Source organism: Theobroma cacao, chromosome 4 (assembly GCF_000208745.1).
Source record: "Theobroma cacao cultivar B97-61/B2 chromosome 4, Criollo_cocoa_genome_V2, whole genome shotgun sequence".
Lineage (NCBI taxonomy): Eukaryota > Viridiplantae > Streptophyta > Magnoliopsida > Malvales > Malvaceae > Theobroma > Theobroma cacao.
The window spans coordinates 25,094,988-25,116,758 of record NC_030853.1 but is presented as its reverse complement, the minus strand read 5'-3'; the positions used below and the strand labels follow the sequence as shown (position 1 = coordinate 25,116,758).

General features: G+C 35.7%; 3 protein-coding genes and 1 long non-coding RNA gene across 4 annotated transcripts; 1 reads left to right on the top strand and 3 right to left on the bottom strand.

The window, feature by feature from the left end:
- LOC18602538 (inositol transporter 1) lies at positions 1,392-6,985 on the top strand. Its single transcript, XM_007033987.2, has 6 exons — positions 1,392-2,113; positions 2,802-2,872; positions 3,341-3,676; positions 5,313-5,420; positions 5,500-5,685; positions 5,971-6,985. The coding sequence occupies exons 1-6, from the start codon at positions 1,972-1,974 to the stop codon at positions 6,619-6,621; spliced, it is 1,494 nt and encodes a 497-aa protein (XP_007034049.2). The 5' UTR covers positions 1,392-1,971; the 3' UTR covers positions 6,622-6,985.
- On the bottom strand, positions 7,528-8,817 carry LOC18602537. Its single transcript, XR_001927540.1, has 2 exons — positions 8,614-8,817; positions 7,528-7,769 (listed from the first exon to the last, which is right to left on the bottom strand). It is a non-coding gene; the product is annotated as an uncharacterized LOC18602537 (long non-coding RNA).
- Positions 9,251-15,120, bottom strand: LOC18602536. The gene is made up of 4 exons (XM_007033985.2): positions 13,912-15,120; positions 11,900-12,164; positions 10,722-10,899; positions 9,251-10,146 (listed from the first exon to the last, which is right to left on the bottom strand). Exons 1-4 carry the CDS (start codon positions 15,002-15,004, stop codon positions 9,610-9,612), a joined length of 2,073 nt encoding a protein of 690 aa, XP_007034047.2. The 5' UTR covers positions 15,005-15,120; the 3' UTR covers positions 9,251-9,609.
- LOC18602535 (PTI1-like tyrosine-protein kinase 1) lies at positions 15,740-20,340 on the bottom strand. Its single transcript, XM_007033983.2, has 8 exons — positions 20,231-20,340; positions 19,112-19,280; positions 17,888-18,141; positions 17,614-17,740; positions 17,222-17,495; positions 16,640-16,772; positions 16,433-16,519; positions 15,740-16,278 (listed from the first exon to the last, which is right to left on the bottom strand). Exons 2-8 carry the CDS (start codon positions 19,203-19,205, stop codon positions 16,141-16,143), a joined length of 1,107 nt encoding a protein of 368 aa, XP_007034045.2. The 5' UTR covers positions 19,206-19,280; positions 20,231-20,340; the 3' UTR covers positions 15,740-16,140.

Here is a 21,771-nt window from a genome sequence, read left to right as displayed (position 1 = left end):
AAATTTTGATTCAAATCTTAAATTAAAAAGAATAGAATACTATGATAAAAGAAGATTATTCTTATTATGTAAATGAAATCATTTAATATATAAATATATAGTTCAAAGCCATTAAAATATAAAATCGCAATGTTTATAACATATAGCTAATGATCACAGGTCATGCAAGCCCCCCCAAGATATAAATTGCAATCTTTTTGCTAATGGTGCAAATTGCATTCAAAATTAAACTAAGATGATTTATTTAGTTTGAAAGCTTCTTTTATTTAAAAATTTTCATAATATTTTAAAATGTCTTTGAACCATTTAAGAACATTTAAACAAGTTTTTAAATTTTTTATTGTATTCAATTAAAATTTTTTATTTTAAATCAAATTAATCAAAATATCATTTAATTTTTTAATATCATGTGATATTAACATGGAAGATAAAAATTAATATTATATGACCATGACATCATTCAATCTAACATATTAATATATTATGTAACGATATAAAATGATAAATAATAATTTGAGTAACAATACTTATTTACAAGAGTTTGTTTGATATAAAATAAAAATATAAAAATTTAAATAAAATTAATAAAAAATAATAGTTAAATAAATAATATTCAAAACAATTAAATAAATTAACTAAATAAATTATTACTAAAAGACTCTCATAAAAAAATAGTTATTACAAAAGACAAGTGGCTTTTAAACTCTTTTTTGTGGTTAAAAATATAAAATAAAACAATGTTGACCTCCTAAAAGTTGTGTTGAGGGTCAATAAATTAAGACAAAGATTATGAAAATTAAGACAAAGATTATGATAATTAAAACATCATGTGGCTAATTTAACTTATCTAATTTCTCAATTTGATCCAAAAGAATATGATAATCCTTCATGGACCCCACAAAAAACAAAAAGAAAAGCCAGCGTCTGCCTGGATAGAACACGTGGCCCTCACCGCTTCACCGACTTTATCAACCAAACATTTCTTACAGAGCGAGAAGACTCGCAAAGACCACGCGTGATCACACGTTTGGAATTCCACGGACACCAAACCAAGTCCAACCGTCATCGATAATATATTGAAGCTCAAGCAGTGTCACGAGCGAGTAAACATACTTTACCTACTCGAGAGGTTATACGTCTTGTAAATCTACTTCGATAATGAAATTTATGTCCTAAAAACTAACCTTAAAAAGTGAACTCCACGTTTTCAACGCTATCCATGATCCATATCTTCTCTAATTAGCAGTAAAGTAACGTATTTTATGAATCTACCACTTAATAATCTTGGGTTGGGTGGCATTTAAGTAGGTATTAGGCGTAGGATTCCATAGGTGGTTAGCGTAGCCATCGTTTTATACTTTTTATTATTGCGTTTCAAACTTTGTCTATAAAATTTTCCTCCCACCCTCGTCTCTCTCAATCATCGTCATCCTTTTGCACTTTTCTTACCGTCTCTTTCTCTCTTCCAGGCAGAAAAAGGGGAAATTATTGTTTAAAATCCCCAACATTTCTCTGGGAAAATCAAATTGGATTCATAGTCTCTCGGAGGAAAAAAAAGTCATTTTTTTTTTGTAACTGACGAGAATTCAGCTTTCCTTAAAATTGAAGTTTTTGGTTTTTAATGCATGCTCTGTTTCATTGGTTAATCATTTTTTGAGTTTTGACTATAACCCAGGCAAGAAAGTGTATATTTTTATTTCTGGGCATTAGGGAGATTCTTGATCCTTGAAAACTCATTAACTTTTCCTCTAATATCATCAGAATTCAAGAGTGAAGTGTTAAAATTTATAATCTTGAATCGTTCATTGTTGGGTGAGGAAGAATTTAGAGAAAAGGTTGTTGGGAATCAGCTGACGACCAAATTGAGAAAGTGTTGCTTGTTGGGAGTTAAGTTCCTGGGAATTTGAGTTTTTTTTCTTTTTTTTTTGGTTTGGGGGGGTTGAATTAATTGCTGAAAAGAGAGGAAAGGAGATGACGATAGAGTCGTTGCCAGGGAGTTCAGGGTATCTGGATTTGTTTCCAGAGAGAAGAATGACATATTTTAGTAATCCTTATGTTTTAGGACTTACTGTCGTTGCCGGTATTGGTGGTTTGCTCTTTGGCTATGACACAGGTATCCATCCCTTTCTACCCTTTTTTTTAGTAGTTTTTTTCTTAATACAATTCTGTCTCTGGTTCATTTGATGAAAGTTTTGTTTGAATATCTGGATTGTAAGTTACAATTTGTAACACTGGAATTGGACTGATCTAAGGCATTGGAATTCCTCTGAACCAGGAAAGAAAAAGATTTTGAATGTTAAAAGTTTTGGTCTCAAATTTGGAATTTGAAGAAAGAAATAGTATCCATTTAGAATGATTACATTATGGAATTTCATTGAGTTGCTCATTCAATTGATATTTAGTAACTTAAAATTATGTTCAACTTTAACTCTCACTATTAGTTTTTTATTTTTATTTTTATTTTTTATTGTTGGGGCTTTGACCACCCCTAAGCACCAATAATTATGTTTTTTTAATTGATTTTTGTATTCACTAAGTAAACCATTATCTTTTCATGGTCTTGGGATTCTCACTTCGGTGTGTGCGCGATATCAGGGGCCTTCAATTGCTAAAAGAGTGCTAAAGGCTTCTGCATTGTGTTATCTGGATTTCTTTTAGCAGTATCAGAAATTTAACTGAACAAAAAGAGAAGACTAGTTTTTTTTTTTTTTTATCCGTGCTTTTCATGTTCTGTTATTATTTCCCTTTCTTTTGTAGTTTTTTTATCGGAAAATGTTCTCATTTGGAAATGGTAACTGCAGGTGTAATATCAGGGGCCCTTCTTTACATAAAAGATGATTTTGAGGTGGTCAATCAGAGTAGTTTCCTGCAGGTACCAGCTTTTAAGGTCTTCTGAAATGATAAACTTCATTCTTGAAAGAACATGAAAAATTGGAATCAATGAAAATCTTCTTTTTTTGTGTGTGTGTGCGAGCTTGTTTGATTGAGTGAGAGAGGAAGACAACCAAAAAAGAAAGAGTAATTTAAAAAAAATGGTGGGAGCATTGTAAGCAGAGCACATAGGGCAACATCTCCCTAGATCTTGTGTGTGCAGGCTGTGCAGCTGCATGCTTTTAGCTGATTGGGGGGGTGGCTCATTTCGGTGCCTGGTAAAAGTAGGCAAATCTTGTGTTTGCAAAAGGTGCAGAAGGGGAGCAATTGGATGTATGGAGGGCTTGGAGTTCCCTTGACTACTAAACTCCTTGTCTTATATAACTCCTAATGTTAGTTAACATGCAAATGATTTGCTAATTTGTGAATCTTTCGCAGTCTGGAAACCTCATGATTTTTTTCTTGGCAGGAAACTATTGTCAGCATGGCCTTGGTTGGTGCAATGGTTGGAGCTGCATCTGGGGGTTGGATTAATGATGCTTATGGACGTAAGAAGGCTACTCTTCTTGCAGATGTTGTCTTTACAGCTGGAGCAATTGTCATGGCTATTGCACCTGATCCATATGTGTTAATATTGGGACGATTTTTAGTTGGCCTGGGTGTGGGTATAGCATCTGTTACTGCACCTGTATACATTGCTGAAGCATCGCCCTCAGAAGTAAGGGGTGGGCTAGTGAGTACAAATGTGCTTATGATAACTGGTGGACAGTTTATTTCCTACCTTGTAAATCTTGCTTTCACAGAGGTCAGTTTGTCTTCCTTAGTACTTCATTGGCTTTCATCTGCTTGAAGTGATATATATATATGGATTGGTAATCTTCATTGAAAACATTATGTGATGACCAATATGATATTTTTAATCTATTATTGTATCATCGTTATAAAAAAAACAATATTGTCCATTTTCCTTTTCTTTTATTTACTTTTATAATCTTTATGCGTGAAAAAAATGGTTTTGTACCAGTTTAAACTGACAATAAACTCCCCCAATCACCTTGCTAGGACACAGAAACTGGGTATTCAGTTTAGGCATTTGTTAGCTTTAGAAGTTCAAAACTCACAAGGTGGGTGGTGAATCAAGCTAACTAGCATTTGGTTGGGTGTTTGCAGATGCTAATACTGGCATAAAATAGATTTTGTTAATATAGGAAATTAAAGGATAGTTCTCTCTATTTATCCTTTGCTGATAAATGGTTCTATTAGCAGGCAATAATAGAATAATCTTCACATGGAAATCTATAGATGTTAAATTAGATATGATAGTTCGAAAGGTATAAATAGCAATATTCATTTGCCTTATTATTAATTGGTTGAAACTTCTCTTTTGATTACAATAAGATTCAAAGATTGAAATGAGGACCTTCTTATTATTCAACCAGAAGATCAATGTTTGTGTGTTAAATTACTGGTTAAGCGATCTTTGATAACTCACCCTTTTCATCTTTTTGGTCCCTCTTGTTGTGGTTGTTAGTGCTTAGAATAGATACTTCATTAGGTAATCCTCGCATGGTGCTCTAAGTAATAACAATTTTCTGAGGTGATCGTTGTTTATTTTCTAGGAAAAGTTATTGCAGGATAACTTATTCTATTTATGCTTATTAATTATTCTGCTTGAGTGAAAGGTTTTCAGTTTTGCAGCTTTGAAGATGCAGTATCAAGATATAATTTGGGGTTTCACTGACAGAATCTCCCTCGTTCTTTCCTACTAGTTAGGTTATACATGTGGAGCTGTTATTTATGGCATATGGAATATTCCTTAGTAAAATTTGTCATGGCATGTGATTCTCAAACATGAGGCAATGTAGCATAAATATGTTTCATGTTTCACTGAAGCGTGTGCTAATGAAATGGAAGTAGGAAGTTTAAAGTATGTTCAGAAGCTTAGTTTTGCCCTTTTTCAAAAGCCATCATCAATAGTTTTCTTGTTCTTTTTGCTTAAAACGTAGAACATTCTAAACTGTCGTCTAAAAGTTTTTCAGTTTTGAGGCTCATTGTCCACTATAGCTACAGTACTCATAATTTGTTCTCAAGAAAAGGATTCAATTCTGAGGCTGTGGGGGCTAAGCTTATTGCATTTTCTGCCTTAAGATATATGTGGTTTTAGAAACAAATGAACAAGTATCTTAACATAGAGTAAGTAAAGATATGATTCTGTTGTATTTTTATTGATAAGATGAAGTACAAGGGTATTTAAACTTTAAATCTGGAAATGTGAGTTTTGAGGTCCTAATGCTCTTAGAGGTGAGAGAAGCATAACCTGGTGAAGGTTGGGTCTTAGCTGATTTGTGTCATCTGGGCATTTGTGCATCATAGGACTTCATTCACTACAAAGAGTTTTCAAGTACCTCTACTAGTTGTTTAAAACATTGTTGCATAAACAGGTTCCGGGAACTTGGAGATGGATGCTTGGAATTTCAGCTGTGCCAGCTGTCATTCAGTTCTTCTTTATGCTATGTTTACCTGAATCCCCACGATGGCTTTTCATGAAGGTACATTGATTACTTCACAGAATTCCTTCTTTCCATTTATTCCTTTAACAAAAGCATCTATTCTCATCATATTATGCAGAATGAGAAAGCTAAAGCCATAGCTGTGCTTTCCAAAATTTATGACATTGCTCGATTAGAGGATGAAGTTGATCACCTTTCTGCTGCACTAGAAGAAGAGCGTCAGAGAAAGAGAACTGTCAGATATTTGGATGTTTTTAAAAGGAAAGAAATCAGACTTGCCTTTCTGGCTGGGGCTGGACTTCAGGTAATAACAGTAACAACAAGAATTTACTACAATATGTTGTATATCAGAATGGTTGAATCATCCTTGTCATTAAATTGGTCATGTTCAAAATTATGAATTTTTTTTTATTTTACAAAATAACAGGTAATTGGATCAAATTTTTTTGCATTGCTTTTTCTAATTCAGGAGATGACTTGTGGCTTTTAATGTCTTTTAACGTAAATTGTCCATAAGAAACTCTCTTTTGACTAGGTTTAGTAGGAAGTGTGAGGACTCTATAATGACATAGAAACTGTGATTATGCAGGCTTTTCAGCAGTTCACTGGCATCAATACTGTTATGTACTATAGCCCGACAATTGTCCAGATGGCCGGATTCAAATCCAATCAGCTAGCACTTCTCCTGTCTCTCGTTGTTGCTGCCATGAATGCAGCAGGAACTATAGTTGGCATTTACCTTATTGATCATGTTGGAAGGAAAAAGCTGGCTCTTTCGAGCTTATCAGGTGTTATTGCATCCCTTGTCATCCTTGCTGGGGCCTTCTTTGCTGAATCATCTGGTTCTTCAAATGGACTCTATGGATGGCTTGCCGTCATTGGATTAGCCCTTTACATTGCATTCTTCTCACCTGGAATGGGACCTGTTCCCTGGACTGTGAACTCAGAGGCATACCCTGAGCAATACCGAGGGATATGTGGTGGCATGTCTGCTACAGTGAACTGGATTTCAAATTTGATTGTGGCCCAGACTTTTCTTACAATTGCTGAAGCCGTTGGAACTGGTGCTACTTTCTTGATTCTAGCTGGCATAGCCGTGCTTGCAGTTGCTTTCGTAATTGTGTTTGTGCCAGAGACCAAGGGATTGACATTTGTGGAAGTGGAACAAATTTGGAAGGAGAGGGCTTGGGGCAGTGGTTATAACACCGACAGCCTTCTTGAACAGGGAAATGAATCCTAGTTATCAATGAAACAAGGAAATACTGCCGGCTTGCGGTTGTATGAAGTTGGTAGCTTATCCTAGGGGCCATTGGAGGTGTGTTCTCATCTTTCTATGCATCTATGTGGAAAGATTGGTATCTTAAAATATTTAGATGACTTAATTAGGGCGTTTTGCTCTTAAACATTTTATAGTTGAGAAGTTGTGGATGGTCATAGATAGTTTTGTATATACAATATTGCATTATTGTCGAAGGGATGTCTTTTTAGGTAGTCCCTAACCAGAGACAGACTCCTTTGTATATGTAGTTGCTTCTCTTTCTAAGGTCATCTTTTTGAAGGTAAAATGGCATTCAATAAACATAGACTTGGCTGTTTTTGATTGATTTTAGTTGTTAAGGATGGAAATAAGGAATGCCAAATACCTGAAATGAAAGGTTTAAAACTACATGTTTGATTGGTTTTCTATATAGAAACTTTCTCTAGATTCTCCAATCAAATCCAAGAATGAAACTTGTATAAATTGATCATCTTGTTCACACCTTTAGACGAAATTCAATCAATCTAGGATTGCTTGCTTCTGTAAATAGATCATCTTGTTCACTCCTTTGGACCAAACCCAACTAATTTTAGGTGTAACATTATGACAAAGGCAATTCTAGGATTTTGCTCACTTCGACTTGCTTTGGTATCAAATAATTCATTAGGCTAAGTAAAGAAGGAATCTCATATTTAAGTCTCACATCACATATGTGAAATTTGTTTGATATTGTTTTGATTTTTATCTTGATTTCTTTGATTATAGTCGTGTACTTTCATAAAGAAAAGATTCATGAACTAGACCTCTGCTAAATCACATTAATTTGATTCAATTTCTAGGGTTCTAGCTAGCATTTGATTTAAGAAAGCTTAAAATAACAACTTGGAGTGATGATAACAAATATGACCTCAAATAATGAATAAACCTGGCAGTACAAATCTTGAATACATAATGAAAGGACTATAAACCCAACCAGCAGACACACACAGACAAACATAGTGCCCCTAACATAATCTATCAGTCAGAAGGAAGGACCTCCCTTGCAATATCATGCGCAGCTTCACCGAAATAGGACTGTTAATGCTGGTGAGTGACGAAGCTCCAATCATCCCTGCATCTCCTTTTTAAATCTGTATGGGCAATTAGAGCACACAGCAGGCACATCACAATGTTATATTATCCATTTTTGACTCATAAAACTTCTTATAATGTGGAGTTCATAATCCTTTGTATATCACCAGAATCAAAGTTGACTCAGCTCATCATGTTCTATGGTTGCAAAAGTTAGTAGTGCTACTATGATGAATTATTGAATTGCAGCTGAGTTTATAATTTAAAAGTTTACCAATCTGTAAGGAATACATCCGGGGTCTAAATTGATGGGTGTGTTTCTGAAGGAAAGTTAGACCCCAATGAGTCTGCTATAAACATATTAGTGGATGGTGGTGTAATGACTAGTAACTGTTTGACCGTTTTGTTTATTTTACTCTTTCTTTCCCCTCCCAATATTGCTTTTCTATCAATTGCGCTGCCTTCTTTATTCCTAGCTTATGGGTTCGCCTAGATGGTGTTATAGTGTCAATTGGGGAGTATCTATCCACAAGCAAATATTAGCATAGTAAAATCCAAACTGTAGCACTGGGAAAGATTCAACTCCATATTCTGCTTTTGCCAGGTATAAACCTATTTGAAGCAAAGAGTACCTTGTAGTCTCAATGCAAACTGGTAAAAACCAGGTGATATCAATGCACCCTGACTTTTAACTAAGGTAGTTAGGTAGTGGTTGCGGAGCTTCATCTTTGCTTTGACCATTTGGCACGTGAAATGAAATGCAAAAGCTGAAGGAATAAGTCAAAATATGCAAATGGAAAAAATATATTTTTGAAGCAAAGGGTATCTCCTAATTTACTTTTATCAAGCTTCAGTAACAAAAATAGAAAGAATAGGAAGAAAAAAAGGGAAAGTCAAACTCACCAATATGGCTATCAAAATGAAGTGTGACACAATCAGAAGGTGAAGGAAAGCCCTGCAGGGGCGACCTGAGAACACATCAAAACACACAGGATAAGGTTTGTCCTTCAAGAGTGGCCACATGTGTTCTCATGTCGCTCCTGTTGGGCTCCTCCACCATTAACAACTTTCGGCTCACAACTTGGAGATGCAGATCTCAGACAAATGATTCAGAATTATATAAACCACATTCTAAATCTAATTCACTAGTCAGTACATGCCTCAAATGTACTACACAAGGCTACAACAGTACAGCTTTAGAGTTGAAAAATCAATCATAGTTGGTAGGAGTCAGTACAACTTTGTACTCCCTGATTTCACTCCTTCGTTAGTGTGTACTATGCAATGTTAAAAGGACAATCTAAGCTAGCATTCGATGAAGATTTCTAGATGTTATTTTACGTACTTAAACCAAAGAAAATACATGACAATTCGCCACAAAAGCTGGAAAAGGCTACCGCCTTTTCTGAACTGTTCAGACAGATTTTCATTTTTTAGATTTTTCTATTTAGAATTCAATGACTAATTTCTTTAACAGCAATCAAGTAACTACATGTCAGCATGTATCTCTTGTATCCAAAACCTGCCATGGAACAAGTTCTGCAAAGAGTTAAAAACTTTCTTTATGAGTATTATGATTTCCTTGAAAGGAAAATATGCTACCACAGAATAATTGCTTAAGTTATAATCATTTCAACAACCTGCATACCGTCCAACATTTCTCTTTGCAATACAACACACTGGATCGTTCAAAATTGCAAAACATTCACAAACTAAACAACTGCATTTGTCTTACTTGTTCCACAAACCTTGCATCCGCTTAGGAAAAATGATGGTTGTTTCTCTCCAAAAACCTCAAAATTTCTTCATAATATGATAGAGCATAGAACCACATGCTGATTAAGAACTTAACAATTTCATACAACCAGCATAAATACAAGCCCTGAGATGGGTGAACCTTCAGGTTTCCGACTGGCCAAAATATCTTCCCGCAATTGTGGCCAGAATATTTAGCATAACAACTTCATCATCTGCCTCAGACTTCTGAGCTCTCAAGCTAGCACACTTCCGAAGCAGACTTCGAAGAGAAGCACAACTATCGGCATCCAAAGGAGTGTCAACTGCTGCACATAAAGCAAATAGCCACATGCAGTTACTCCTTGACAGTGAGGCCATGGTCTCAACTGAGCTTATGCGTTTCCTAAGCATTGAAACTCGAGCTACAGAGTCCATCTTTTGAATGGCAGACAAGGCTGGGTAGTCATCACAAGTATCACTAACAGAGGTTTTAGCACTCAGATTCTGATGAGACAGTAGAATCACAGTGTCTGTAGCATTTGACAAAGATGTCCCGTCAGAAAGGACTTCACTGGTTGTAAGGTTGTTACATTTCTCAACACCACTCTCAGGAAGCTGATACAAGTTGTCCTCTTGAACGGTAAACATTGGCAGTTTACAAGAAATTTCAACGCTGGGATACTCCAAATGTGACAGAGTCTGAGATCAAGAGAGGAACCAAAAGTTAAAGCCAGTTGCCTTGCGTACATAATTGCCAAAAATTTACTGTTCTCCAGATCTTAAAGGTAATCAGCTTGAGGTCCTGGGGTTTTATAGAAAACCTCCTCTTTGTGTTGTTTTTTTTTTTCATTTCCCAATTGTTACTACAAAGAAAAGACATCTATGGTTTAGGATAACAATGTGGAAAGGAAAGAAATCGCATTATGTGGATTTCTAAAAAGAATTTGAAGAAATCAAGGCTTTCCTCATTCCTATAGGCTCCATTTTGTATCAGGAAATTCAGTTTCAAACGTTTGGACAATATGATGGAAAAAGTAGGAAGCAAGCAGCATTAGGTGATATAGATTGTTTGGTTCACTTCATAAGCACTTTCCACATTTCAATATAAAATTTCAAGATTATTCAGTTAGCACACAGAGTCAAGGGATGATGGTGGAAGGAAAAATGTAAATAAAAGGACATTCAAAGGGTAGACGGAGTGATGGACATAAAACCTGCAGAGCTGTTCTCTTGTAAACAGAAACACAAAATGAAATGGGGCCAAAAGTAAATACCAGTCGTAGCTCGGAAAAATCAGCAAGAAATGCTTCCTCCCACTGTTTCAATGGCAGTAAATGTTCTGGACACTTGGCAATTTCAGGAATCTGAGGCATGTAAACACTTTGTTCCTCGTTCAATTTAGTCCTGTCAGGCTTGGCAATAGTTACTTTTGGAATTTGAGCAGCTTCCCACCTACAAAGGAAATAGAAGTACTCAATACAATTAAAACATAGTTGTATTAATCCTAGAAAAAATTAATTTTCCACCTATCAGTCATAAAAACAGCTCTAATAAGGATTTCACAAATTAATGCAATAAAGTCAAAGAGGTTCATAATAAGATTTAATATCTCAACAGAAAATAACTAGAAGGAAACGAGTATTTTGTACCAGCAGCTCCATAAGACCGACCCTAATACGCAGAGAAATGGCCACCAAATTATGAAAATAAAACTTGTGCTAGTATCAGTGATGATAAAAACCATTCTAATGCAGGTCATGGCACCATTACCGTAACCTGGAAGAGCCAGGGAGGTTTACATCAAATTGACAAGGAAACTATGGTGAAACAAAAAACTTCTAATTTAAAGTTTGATTAGTTGGCGAAAGAGTAATTTAGGGTTCAGTGGTTGAAATTCTTACTCAGAAAAGGGAAGTTTACTTAGCGCAGAATAGATGATATTCCAGCCTAAACAGGCATTGCTGTTTTTACAGCTGCAGCACCCAGACTCCAGCAAGTTTAAATTAGTTATAGATTAGTCACACTGGGACCTATGTTCAGATTTCTCTGGAGTCCCACCTTGGATGTTGGGCTGGCAGTGGAACTAAGGAATTGTAACAGCTATTACACAACTAATTACTGGAACTCTATATATTAACATGCAAATTCTTTCAATTACATGAGAACATATTTAAAAGAATTCAGCAGCTGTTGTGCTTTCTTTGGCTTGGTGTGAACTGTGAAGCAATCCCTAAGAATAGGTGTGAAACCTACATCTTATTATCATCCTTTTCTTTTCTTGCTTCAAATCCAGTTCTGCTTCAAGCAAATCAACCCTAAATTAATCTCCTTAAAATCCTAGAATAGCCCACAACAAATTAACCCTCAAATTTCAACACTAAACAAAATCGCATTGTCAATACATAAATAAACTAATAAATTAATTCACAATTTAAAGATCAAGAATGATTACCTGACACGCCTAAGATATTCTAATCCATCCTCTGGAGGACCAGAATCAAAGTCAGGTTCCCCTTCTACAATGAAAGCAGGCCTAAGAATGCTGGTATAATCTTCATCACTGTTATCATCTTCAATACATTCTTCTTCTACATCAATGAAGGCATCTTCATCTCCAACATCATGTGTACAAGTAAGATGCAACGAATATACATTTTCAGTCCCATTATCCTCCATGTATTTTAGTTCATTATCCACATTTTCAAAATAGTCTTCCCCTGAAAGTGATGGCAAACTTTAGAAGTGCTTGTGCAATTCAAAACTCCAATAATCAAAAGGAATGGCAACATTACAACGCAAGTAACAGCAAACAGCTAATAGCATCTCTTCTCATTCACTTGCAAGACATTCAAAAAAGTTGAATTTCATTAAAGAATATCATCACTTTATTAGTTTCTGGTTACAAAAGAATGTAACATATCATCTGTATTACTAACAAGCTATCACCAAGAATTAAAATCTATGTACAAGTAGCCTACGGAGGCAGTAAACACAGATATAATGCACCTAAATATGCACAAGAAAATTCTATGAATAGAATTCTTAAACATAAGGCCTTTTGCAGATCACTTCAGGCCATTCTTCAATGTACAAAGATATTGAGACCATTCCTTCTTCCCCTTCCAGCAACCAGACCTGTGACAAACAGAAAATGAACCCATCAAGTTGACACTCTACAAGCTGGATTCTAGTAGATGGAAGATCAAAACCGCTCAGATGTGTATGAGCTTCTATATTAATTATAAGACACCAGTTTTGTCTATGGAAAAGAACTGAACAAACCCCAAGGAGGAAAAGCTTAAAAAATGATTTTTTTTTTTTGAAAAAAGAAATTACAATTTTCTATAGAGTGGTTTCCAGGAATGAAGAAAACATAGTAAAGGAAATAGAAAACTCAGAAGACCTGAAGCGAAAAGTAAATTTTTCACTATTAAACTAGCCAAAATTTTGCTTTTAACAAAAAAGAACCTACTTGCTGGAAAGGCAACCAGAGAGCGCCACCAAGTACTTAGAAATGCTTCTGGATTACAAGTAAAACATATTTGAAATCTTTGTCTGCATAATAACAATTTTAACTTGAGCATGAACAACAAGAGTCTAGATTCATAACAGATATGGGTCTCTGCTATCTTTGAATGCAAGTATGGGGAAACTATTAGGATAGTGTAAGACACCCAGGAAAAAGATAGGCAAAATGAAATTTAACAACAGCAGGAAAGAAATATCTACCACGGTAAAAAAAACAAAGAACACCAATTTTCAGGTATCACAAATGTAGTGCCTAAAGACAAATTAAAAACTAAAAGGTTGATAAATATGAAAGAACTAATTGCCTATTCTTTAGGTGGACAAGTATGAAAACAGAGAATCCCAATTTTCAGGTATAGCAGGTATAGTGAAAAAACACAAAGTAAACTAACAAGTCCGTAAGTATAAAAAGAATTAATTTCAGATTCTGCAGATCAGATAATATTCATTAAAGCTTAATCCCTTATATAAAGAAACACTGACAATTAGTTTCCAGGGCCACTGAGCTATACTAAAGAAAACCTATGGTATAGCACTCACAGTATGCCAAGTTTTATGCCAGGCTATCAGGTTACATATCAAAATACTAATCATTCCTTCCTCCAGAGTTAAACTAAAACAGCAATGAGCTCTCTCTCTCCTAACAAAACCTTTGGTATAAACTACAAAGCCTCATTCTAAGAAACTACCAACTTAGTAAATGGTTCAAAATTAAATACAAAGCAGAAGAGAACCACACACGGCTCACCACTATTCATCACACACTAAAAAATCCAAAAGATTAATGAAGTTCTATCACCACCAGATCATTTACCTATTTATTTATAGCAGCAAACAAGTTCCATCACAACCAAGATAAATAAATAGCAATAACTAAAACCAAAGGCATACTTGAAGGATGAAAATTCGCATCTGAAAAAAGAGATAAAAACATACTCATAATTGCAGGAGACTCTGCCTTCCTTCCAAAGCAGTGACGAGTATCAGCGCTCAAACTAATGTTCTTCTGATGCTTCCAGATTGCCAAGTCCTCATACTCTTTGATTACAGCAGCACCAAGACCATTATACATATCCATCCAAATTTTCCGCTGTTCTACAACCTTAGCAAACCTTAAAGCCTCTAAGTCTTCTCTTGAGTACATTCTCTTGCTTTGAGTGTTGCTTTCTTTCCTACCATTTTGAACTACAACAATTTTTGTTAACTCCATATTCCTCTCAGCTTCCCCTAAAACCTTTTTCGCATTCTTGCCCTTTCTTCGGGATCTTTTAGCTTTCTTACCATCAATTTCCTGGTTTCCCTTCTTCTTCTTCTCATCCTTTACACTGCCATTTCCGGTTTTGGAGAGTGGAAATGATTCAATCAATGCCGTATCATCGATGACTTCGACCTTTAAAGAACTTCTAATAGGTAAATCAAGTCCTTTGATACCATCAATCTTCTTGCCATCATCAATCTTGGACGAGTCTGTTGCAGAACCAAAGGTGTGTCCAGTGCAGGTTTTGGCACCAAAAATATTCCCAAGTTCAAGCTCACCCAGAAGTCTTTTCTTTTCAGCTTCCAGCACATTTTCAGAATCCAAGGCTTTTCCTTTGATAGCCCTTTTCTCCTCAAATTCCAAACACGTCCCCAGATGTTCCTTCTTACTAGCTTCAAGAACAGAACCCCCATCAACTTGAATGGCATTGACCTGGGTATCAACTTCTTGAACTCCAAAGATGCCCTCTTTGCTTCTCACATTATCTTTTTGTTCTTTCTCAAAAGACCCAGAAAGGGAAACATTCTCGGTGGAAGATTGAAGACCCAGTTCTTGGTTTACCTCAGAAAGAAGAGAAGAGCACTTGAGTTTCTTCTTGGGACTGCTATCATCCAAAGCTGTTTCTTCTTGGTGGTGGTGGAGGGTAGTGATTTCAGAGAGAGGAGACAAAAGTTGAAGTTGAAAGAGAGTTTCTTCTTCTTGTTCAGCGTCAAAAGTGGTTCTACGCTTGGAACCAGCGTATGAATCAGAATCCACTTGATCGTCAGCCATCAATGAGAAAGGGAGATTAGAGAAACTGTTGATTCCAAAGCGAGAGAGAGCGAGAAAGAGAGAGAGAGGTGTCTGGGGACTGGGGTTTTAGGATGGGGCTTGGGAGAGAAATGAAGCGGTTCTACTTTGTATTTTCCCTTGTTAACCGGTAACTAATATTTATTTTATCCTTCGTTGAGAGGGTCCAGACTCCGGAAGAATGGAGGATGCCTTCTGGGCTGGGTCAGATACCATGGCCAAGCCCTTAACGCTGGAGCGAGCAACCACTAACCCTTAACGCTGGGTCATTGGGCCACTGGCCTCTTGTTTTTGTTCCTCTATATGTACTTAAACCGTGGAAGGCAAGATTGCTTAAATTCTAGCATTTCTTTGTAAAGCAAATGACAGTCTCATATCTTCATAAACAGGCACATTATCAAAATTTTAAAAGCTTTCAATTTAATTTAAACCTTTAAAAGTGAGTGAAATTCATGAAGTAAAGAGCTTTGTCTTTGTATAGCACAGTATGAGCCAATGAGCCTTCTTATATACAAATTGAAGAAGCGACTACTTCCCTGGACAGACAGATGCTGCCCTCCTTTAATCTCATAATTGTTATGTTAGTGTATAACAGAACAGATTACAAGCAAAGCTGATATGGGAATGAATGTGTAGTCGTTGCCAAATGATAAGAATTCGAAATCAAACTTTTTGCAGAAGGTTAGGCAGTAGGCCTGGGGACGATGAAGCATAAGCTAACCAACAACAAATCGCATACTTGCACTTGGTTTAATTCATTGTGCCCAGTAGAAAATATACGTACAAATAAAATCATTTGCGCAGCACAAAAAGCAATAGGAAGCAAACAATACTCGGTAACACTTATATCCACCACACAACCCAATCCCTTGATCAAATTTATGACTACAACTCAAACAAAGCATCAACACCCGCGTCCAAACCAGCGAAAGACAGATCATATCAGTGACATTTTAACAGTCCAACCCAATCCTTGACATCCATGTCATATATGAAAAATTGGAAAGAAGAAATATAATATTTAGTGATCTGCTGAAATCTGCCAGTCAAATGAAACCAAACTGTGTATAGGCTGCAGAAATTTCGATAAAAGGTGAAGAAACTGGAGTCATCTGCTTTTAAGTCTCTGGTGCTGGAGCTGGAGCTGGAGCTGGAGCTGGAGCCTTCAACAGTGGTTGGAGGGCCTTAACAACAATGCTCATGTTTGGACGGAACTCAGCTTCATACTGCACACACAATGCTGCCACAGCTGCCAGCTGCATCAACGGAAATATGACAAAAAACCATTAAGTGCTAGTTCTGTGTGCCTGCACATGTCTTCCAGAGTTCAAACGACCAAAACCCATCCCCAACCCTGGGGGAAAAAACACCATCCTTGAACAAAGTTATGCAGACACAGGATAGGCATACCTTAGCAACTCCTTTGGGAGGATATTCTCCCTTCAGTTTTGGATCTACACATTGTTTAACTTTGTCTTCACTCAGTCTTGGAGTAGCCTAATTTGGAGAAAAAGAAATGCTAAAAGAGTGAGAACTGAAAAGGTCATGCACTAAGTAAAGAAACAGAAATGCACTATTGCAATGGATGACAGAAAGTAGAGAAAGCAATAAACTCACCCAAGTAACAAGACTCTGCTGTCCACGAGGCATTGTGTGGTCAACAGGTTTCCTCCCAGTCAGAAGCTCAAGAAGGACAACCCCAAAACTATACACATCACTCTTCTGGGTCAACTGTCCAGTCATTGCATACCTGGAAAACATTACAGCCACAAATCAGTTAACATCCTAAATAATCTACAGCTCCTCAGGACGACAACCAGTTAAAATGCATATAAAAAAATACTGGTGCTCCCTTCACATCCTTGGTTCTAGCAACACAGACAGTGGACTCCACATACAGCCCATTGCACCTTAGATGCATTTGTCCATCTACCTATCCTAAAAGAGGTGGAAAAGAAGCTAGGAATCCAAATAGCAATATCATTTGGGAAAAAAGATGACACCAATAGGGATTTTTGTAGAAAAAATAATAACGTATTTGTACATCAGACCAGTTACAAACGTCTGCATAATGTCCTAGCTGTTAACTGAGAATCACGTTAAATGTAAATTACATATCCTACCCTATACATGGCAACAGCCCATGACTGGTTGGTTCAGAAAAAGCAAACACAATGTCAAGGAGCTTAGAAAGCATACTCTGGAGCATGATAGCCAAAGGTCCCCAAAACTCGAGTAGAATGAAGGCGAGCAGCCATGTCAGGAGCCTGGTTTGAGAGATTAAAATCTGCAATCTTTGCTTTGAAGTCTTCGAAGAGAAGCACATTGCTAGATCTAATATCTCTGTGAATAACAGAGGGTTGAACCTTCTCATGCAAGTATTCCAAGCCCCTTGCAGCATCAACTGCAATTCTTACCCGCTGCATCCAGTCAAGCACTGGACCTGGTTGCGCCCCCTGAACTCCCTTCCTTCCTATAATTGCCAAAAAGAAACAAAAAAGTCAAACAAATAATGTCAAATTTGCATAACAAAATTTTGATCGGATACATCTATATCTTGAACTAATAAATAATATGATGGCTTCACAAACCATGCAATATGTCATGTAGTGATCCCATCGTCGCAAACTCATACGCAAGCACGCGGAGATTTCCTTCAACACAGTAACCTTGCAATTCGACAAGATTGTCATGCTTCAATCTTGAAACCATCGAAACCTAAACAAAGAAAATCAATCTTGAAACCATTGAAATCTAAACAAAGAAAATTCGTGCAGTGGAAGTGCTAAGAAACAAGGGGAAGCATCAAGCTTTTGATTCAGGCACATTGATTAGAAAGACCCTTCTGTCCAATTGCTTACACACCTGGGTCAAAAATTCCACATTTGATTCAGGCTCAGAGGAAACATCAAGCTTTTTCACAGCCACAGCTTTTCCATTGTTCAAGTTTGCATAATAAACTCTTCCATAGGAACCCTCACCAATCAAAGCCTTTGATCCAAAATTATCAGTCTTTTCTTTCAATTCTTCCAATGATAATGCAGGGACCTCAATAGGTGGTGCTGATTTTTGCACTTCAAGTTTGGCGGGAGCTGCCACCTTTGAGTTTTTTTGATGCCCTGGAAGCACATAGCATGAGCAATGAGAAATGATTTTAAGAATACAAGCATGCAAACAGCAAAATGATAGAAATTGAACAATTAAACAGTAATAAGAAAAAAAATTTGCAAAGAAGACAGAGACATCCATGTTTCAAATACCAGAGTAGAATATTGGAAAACATATGCCAATCATCTTAAATTGTATGCAAAACCATCTTTCTTTTGGGAAAGACTAAAAATTATCTTAAAAAAGGAAGACAGCTTAACATTAACCTAGCAATTAAAAGCCAAATATAAAACAATTATGGCAATCTAGGTTAATCGCTAATTCTTGCCTAACTAATTACAAGCTTGAATCACCCAAAAAGTAAAGGTTATTATTGTCCAAAGATCACTAATAAACAAAATATTTTGGAAGTGTTATTTTTCTCTCACGCCTTTCCATCCTAAAGGCAGATGCTATGCAAATAACATACGTAAAGCCTAAATGCACATGGTGGACTAGAAATGTAGAAACTTCCACAGTGAAATTCAATGATTAGAGTGCAAGGCAGATTTAAACCAGAATATATCATGTTATGAAAAAAAAAAAACAAAGGCAAAGTAAGAGAAAATAATGACCTCCTCTTGTCCTCACACAAATAAAGAATATTCCAACAATATTTCAAAACAAAATGACAAAAGACATTTATATGCCTTACTCACAGTCGAGAGACAGAGTCATAGAGCAGCCCTCACAAAACATGTATAGCACTTAATACTTTCTACACAAGGTAAAAAACAGTTGATGAACAAGACTAACAAATACAAAAATATGCCTGAGTCGCAATTCTCTTCAACAGAATAAGGACAACACCTACAAGGTGTTCTGCAAAACTTATTTTAGTAACATCCATATTTGCCAGGACATAAATATGCAAATCATACACCGAAAAATTCCAACAGTAAATCAGAATTACCAAATCAAGTTAGCATCAAAGAAACATACCATCTGTATGATGCTTGGGGCTCTTCAAGAGCTCATTTTCATGTGATTGGTAATTCTCCTCTACCTGACAGGAACAGCAAAGCCACCGACGCATCCTTGTTCTTTTCTTCAAATACAAATCGTCAGTATTTTCTAGTCGAACAAAGTAGCTAGGACGAGGTGCATGTGCCTGCACAATTGCAGAAGACATTTATTCATAATCCAACAATCGCATTGTAAAATTAAACTATGATAATCGAAACAAATATCTATGCAGAAAAAGGTTGCAACCAAATTTGCCTGATGCCAGGACAGGAAACAAGCTGAAAAAGGATTGCAAGAGGTCAAAGCTCCAATAAAAGTCAAGAACATTTAACTGAAAAACGTACAATTAATAAAAGTGTAAAATTTGACACAAAAAAAACACGCCCCATCAGCTATATTGATTCTGGAAAATTACTACCAAAAAGAAAAGGAATTTTACAATGACTGACGATTGGATTGCAAAATTCATTAACCTCATGATAGAGAAAACACGCCAATATATGTACCAATAAAAAAAATATACATCAATTCCATATATCCGGAGAAAAATGTCTGATCAAAATTGAATGCAATGTCATACAATTTACCCCCGGTAAATAATAGATAAAAAGTTACATATTTTTTCAACAGAATTGAATCTTTCATAATTAAGTAAACCTTAATGAGGCGAATTTTCAATAAAATTCACATCTTTAACATTAGGATACATATATAAATAAAAGAGAAAAGAGACCCATTAAGCCTTACCACCAAGCCACGCCGATAACACCCGTCTTCCATTAAACAAAAACAGAGAAATTGAAGACAAAAAAACGCAAACAAATAAAAAATTAAACGACAACCCAGAAAATTAAGCCCGAATTCTAAAATGGGTCGACGCAAATTCACCAAAGAAATCAAAGAATCAAAAGATAAAATGAAACCCTCAAGTTTGCTTCAAAATGAGAGAAAGAGAGAGGGAAAAGGTGGGTAAAAATAATGAAAGAAAAAAGAGAGAGACAGATAAGCAAAAGCAGAACAGCCTTAAGATCGAAACCGAAATAAAAGGATTAAAATGGAAAAACAAAGTTTGCAAAAAAAAAAAAAGAAATATACCTGGTTTTTCTCTCTTTTCTCTCTCTTTCTGATTGTTAAACAATCTTCTCTCTTCCTCTTTCTAGGGTTTGTTTGTTGTATTTAGGTTTTTTTTTTTTGGGGGGGGGGGGGGTTGGAGAAACGGAGAGAAAGAGAGAGAAACAGACAGAGACAGAGAGATATAGGAAGATTTGATTTTTGAAAGGTTTTTGGTTTTGAAGGAAGAGAGAGAAAAAGAGAAGGAGAAGAAGAAGAAGAAAAGGCCAATTGACAGAGAGGCAAAGGCGACGCGGGTAAAAAGATAAATTCAATGGAAACTCTCTCTCTCTCTCTCTCTTTAATTTAGCTTTTCTCTTTTTCTCTCTTTTAGATTCTCTCTATAAATGGAAGCTCTTTTATTTTCAAAAAAAAAAAATTAACTATTTTTACACACCAAAAAATACCCATTAAATATTTTTCCTTTCCTTTCAAAAATATAGTATTTTTCATTGTTTTACCTTCCAAATTTCTGGGTTCACGTAAATATCTTTAAAGTTCCCTAGAAACATGGGTTTTCTTCTCTTTCTAGACGTATATTGCTTCTCTTCTTGTTGGGAAAAAGGACAATCTCTTAGCTTTAGATGAAGAAAGCAAGGGCGGTGGAGGCGAATGAATTGGCCCAAAAGCCAACTGTTTTTTCTGTTTTTATGTCTACTCTTACTCATCCTGCTTATTTAGTATCATATTATAATGCTTTTGACACGTCTCCATACCTTGCTTCCGTATTTATTTTTTCCTGTTCTAGTTATCTAGAACCAGAACCATCAAGCGGTTAGTTGTACGTTTTAAAGATTTGGGTCAGGCTTTAACCTCAAAATGGTATCAAGTTTTGATATTTCCATTCTAAAGTTTTGAATACAACGGCTTGATAGAGGTGTAATGGTAGTTAACATCATTTTTCAAATTTAAATAAACCTTATCTTTTTTTCTTTCATTTTTAATTTATGAATTTAAATTACTCTTATGAAATAATTTCAGTGTTCTCGATTGAAGATTCAAACTCAAGTTTTAATCATTAGAATGTTCATTTGAACTTTTAAAGTACATTTCTTTGTCGAGTTTAATTACTAAAAATCTATATACACTTAATAAGATTAAAGTTGAAATTCATCGCATTATCTTTTAATTACTACATTTAATACAAAAGTAATATTATAAATGGTATTTTAAAATTTGATTTTTTTTATTTAATATATAATTTTGACCAAATTGAAGCGAAGGTAAGGCATCTATAAATGCAAAAGAGGAGAAGAAGAAACCTGACATCATGGGATTCTAATGATTGATGGGACAGATTAAGACATAGTTGGAAGAGTGTGTTGGTTGCCTATGCTAAATTCCAATTGATTGATGACTCAATTCTTCTTTCATCATTCTAATCTAATTAATATGTCTCTTATACCCCCCCAAAAAAAAAAAGCATATATATTTTTTTTTTCAATGGAAGATTTCCCTCTTTAATGTTCCTTGACAAGGTCTTTTCATTATTAGTTCAACTAATATGCTTTCTTAACAGAAAAGCA

Bases quoted from the DNA above. Each gene is read 5' to 3' on its own strand.
- LOC18602538 (XM_007033987.2), top strand. From the start codon at position 1,972: ATGACGATAGAGTCGTTGCCAGGGAGTTCAGGGTATCTGGATTTGTTT. The intron at 2,114-2,801 runs GTATCCATCCCT...TGGTAACTGCAG, and splicing joins GCTCTTTGGCTATGACACAG to GTGTAATATCAGGGGCCCTT. The intron at 5,421-5,499 runs GTACATTGATTA...CATATTATGCAG, and splicing joins CACGATGGCTTTTCATGAAG to AATGAGAAAGCTAAAGCCAT.
- LOC18602536 (XM_007033985.2), bottom strand. From the start codon at position 15,004: ATGGCTGACGATCAAGTGGATTCTGATTCATACGCTGGTTCCAAGCGT. The intron at 10,900-11,899 runs GTAATCATTCTT...TTTCCTTTGTAG, and splicing joins GAATATCTTAGGCGTGTCAG to GTGGGAAGCTGCTCAAATTC. The intron at 10,147-10,721 runs GTATTTACTTTT...TCTTGATCTCAG, and splicing joins ATTTTTCCGAGCTACGACTG to ACTCTGTCACATTTGGAGTA.
- LOC18602535 (XM_007033983.2), bottom strand. From the start codon at position 19,205: ATGCGTCGGTGGCTTTGCTGTTCCTGTCAGGTAGAGGAGAATTACCAA. The intron at 17,496-17,613 runs GTTTGTGAAGCC...TGGCAATTATAG, and splicing joins ACTACATGACATATTGCATG to GAAGGAAGGGAGTTCAGGGG. The intron at 16,520-16,639 runs GTGAGTTTATTG...TCTCCAAATTAG, and splicing joins AGCAGAGTCTTGTTACTTGG to GCTACTCCAAGACTGAGTGA.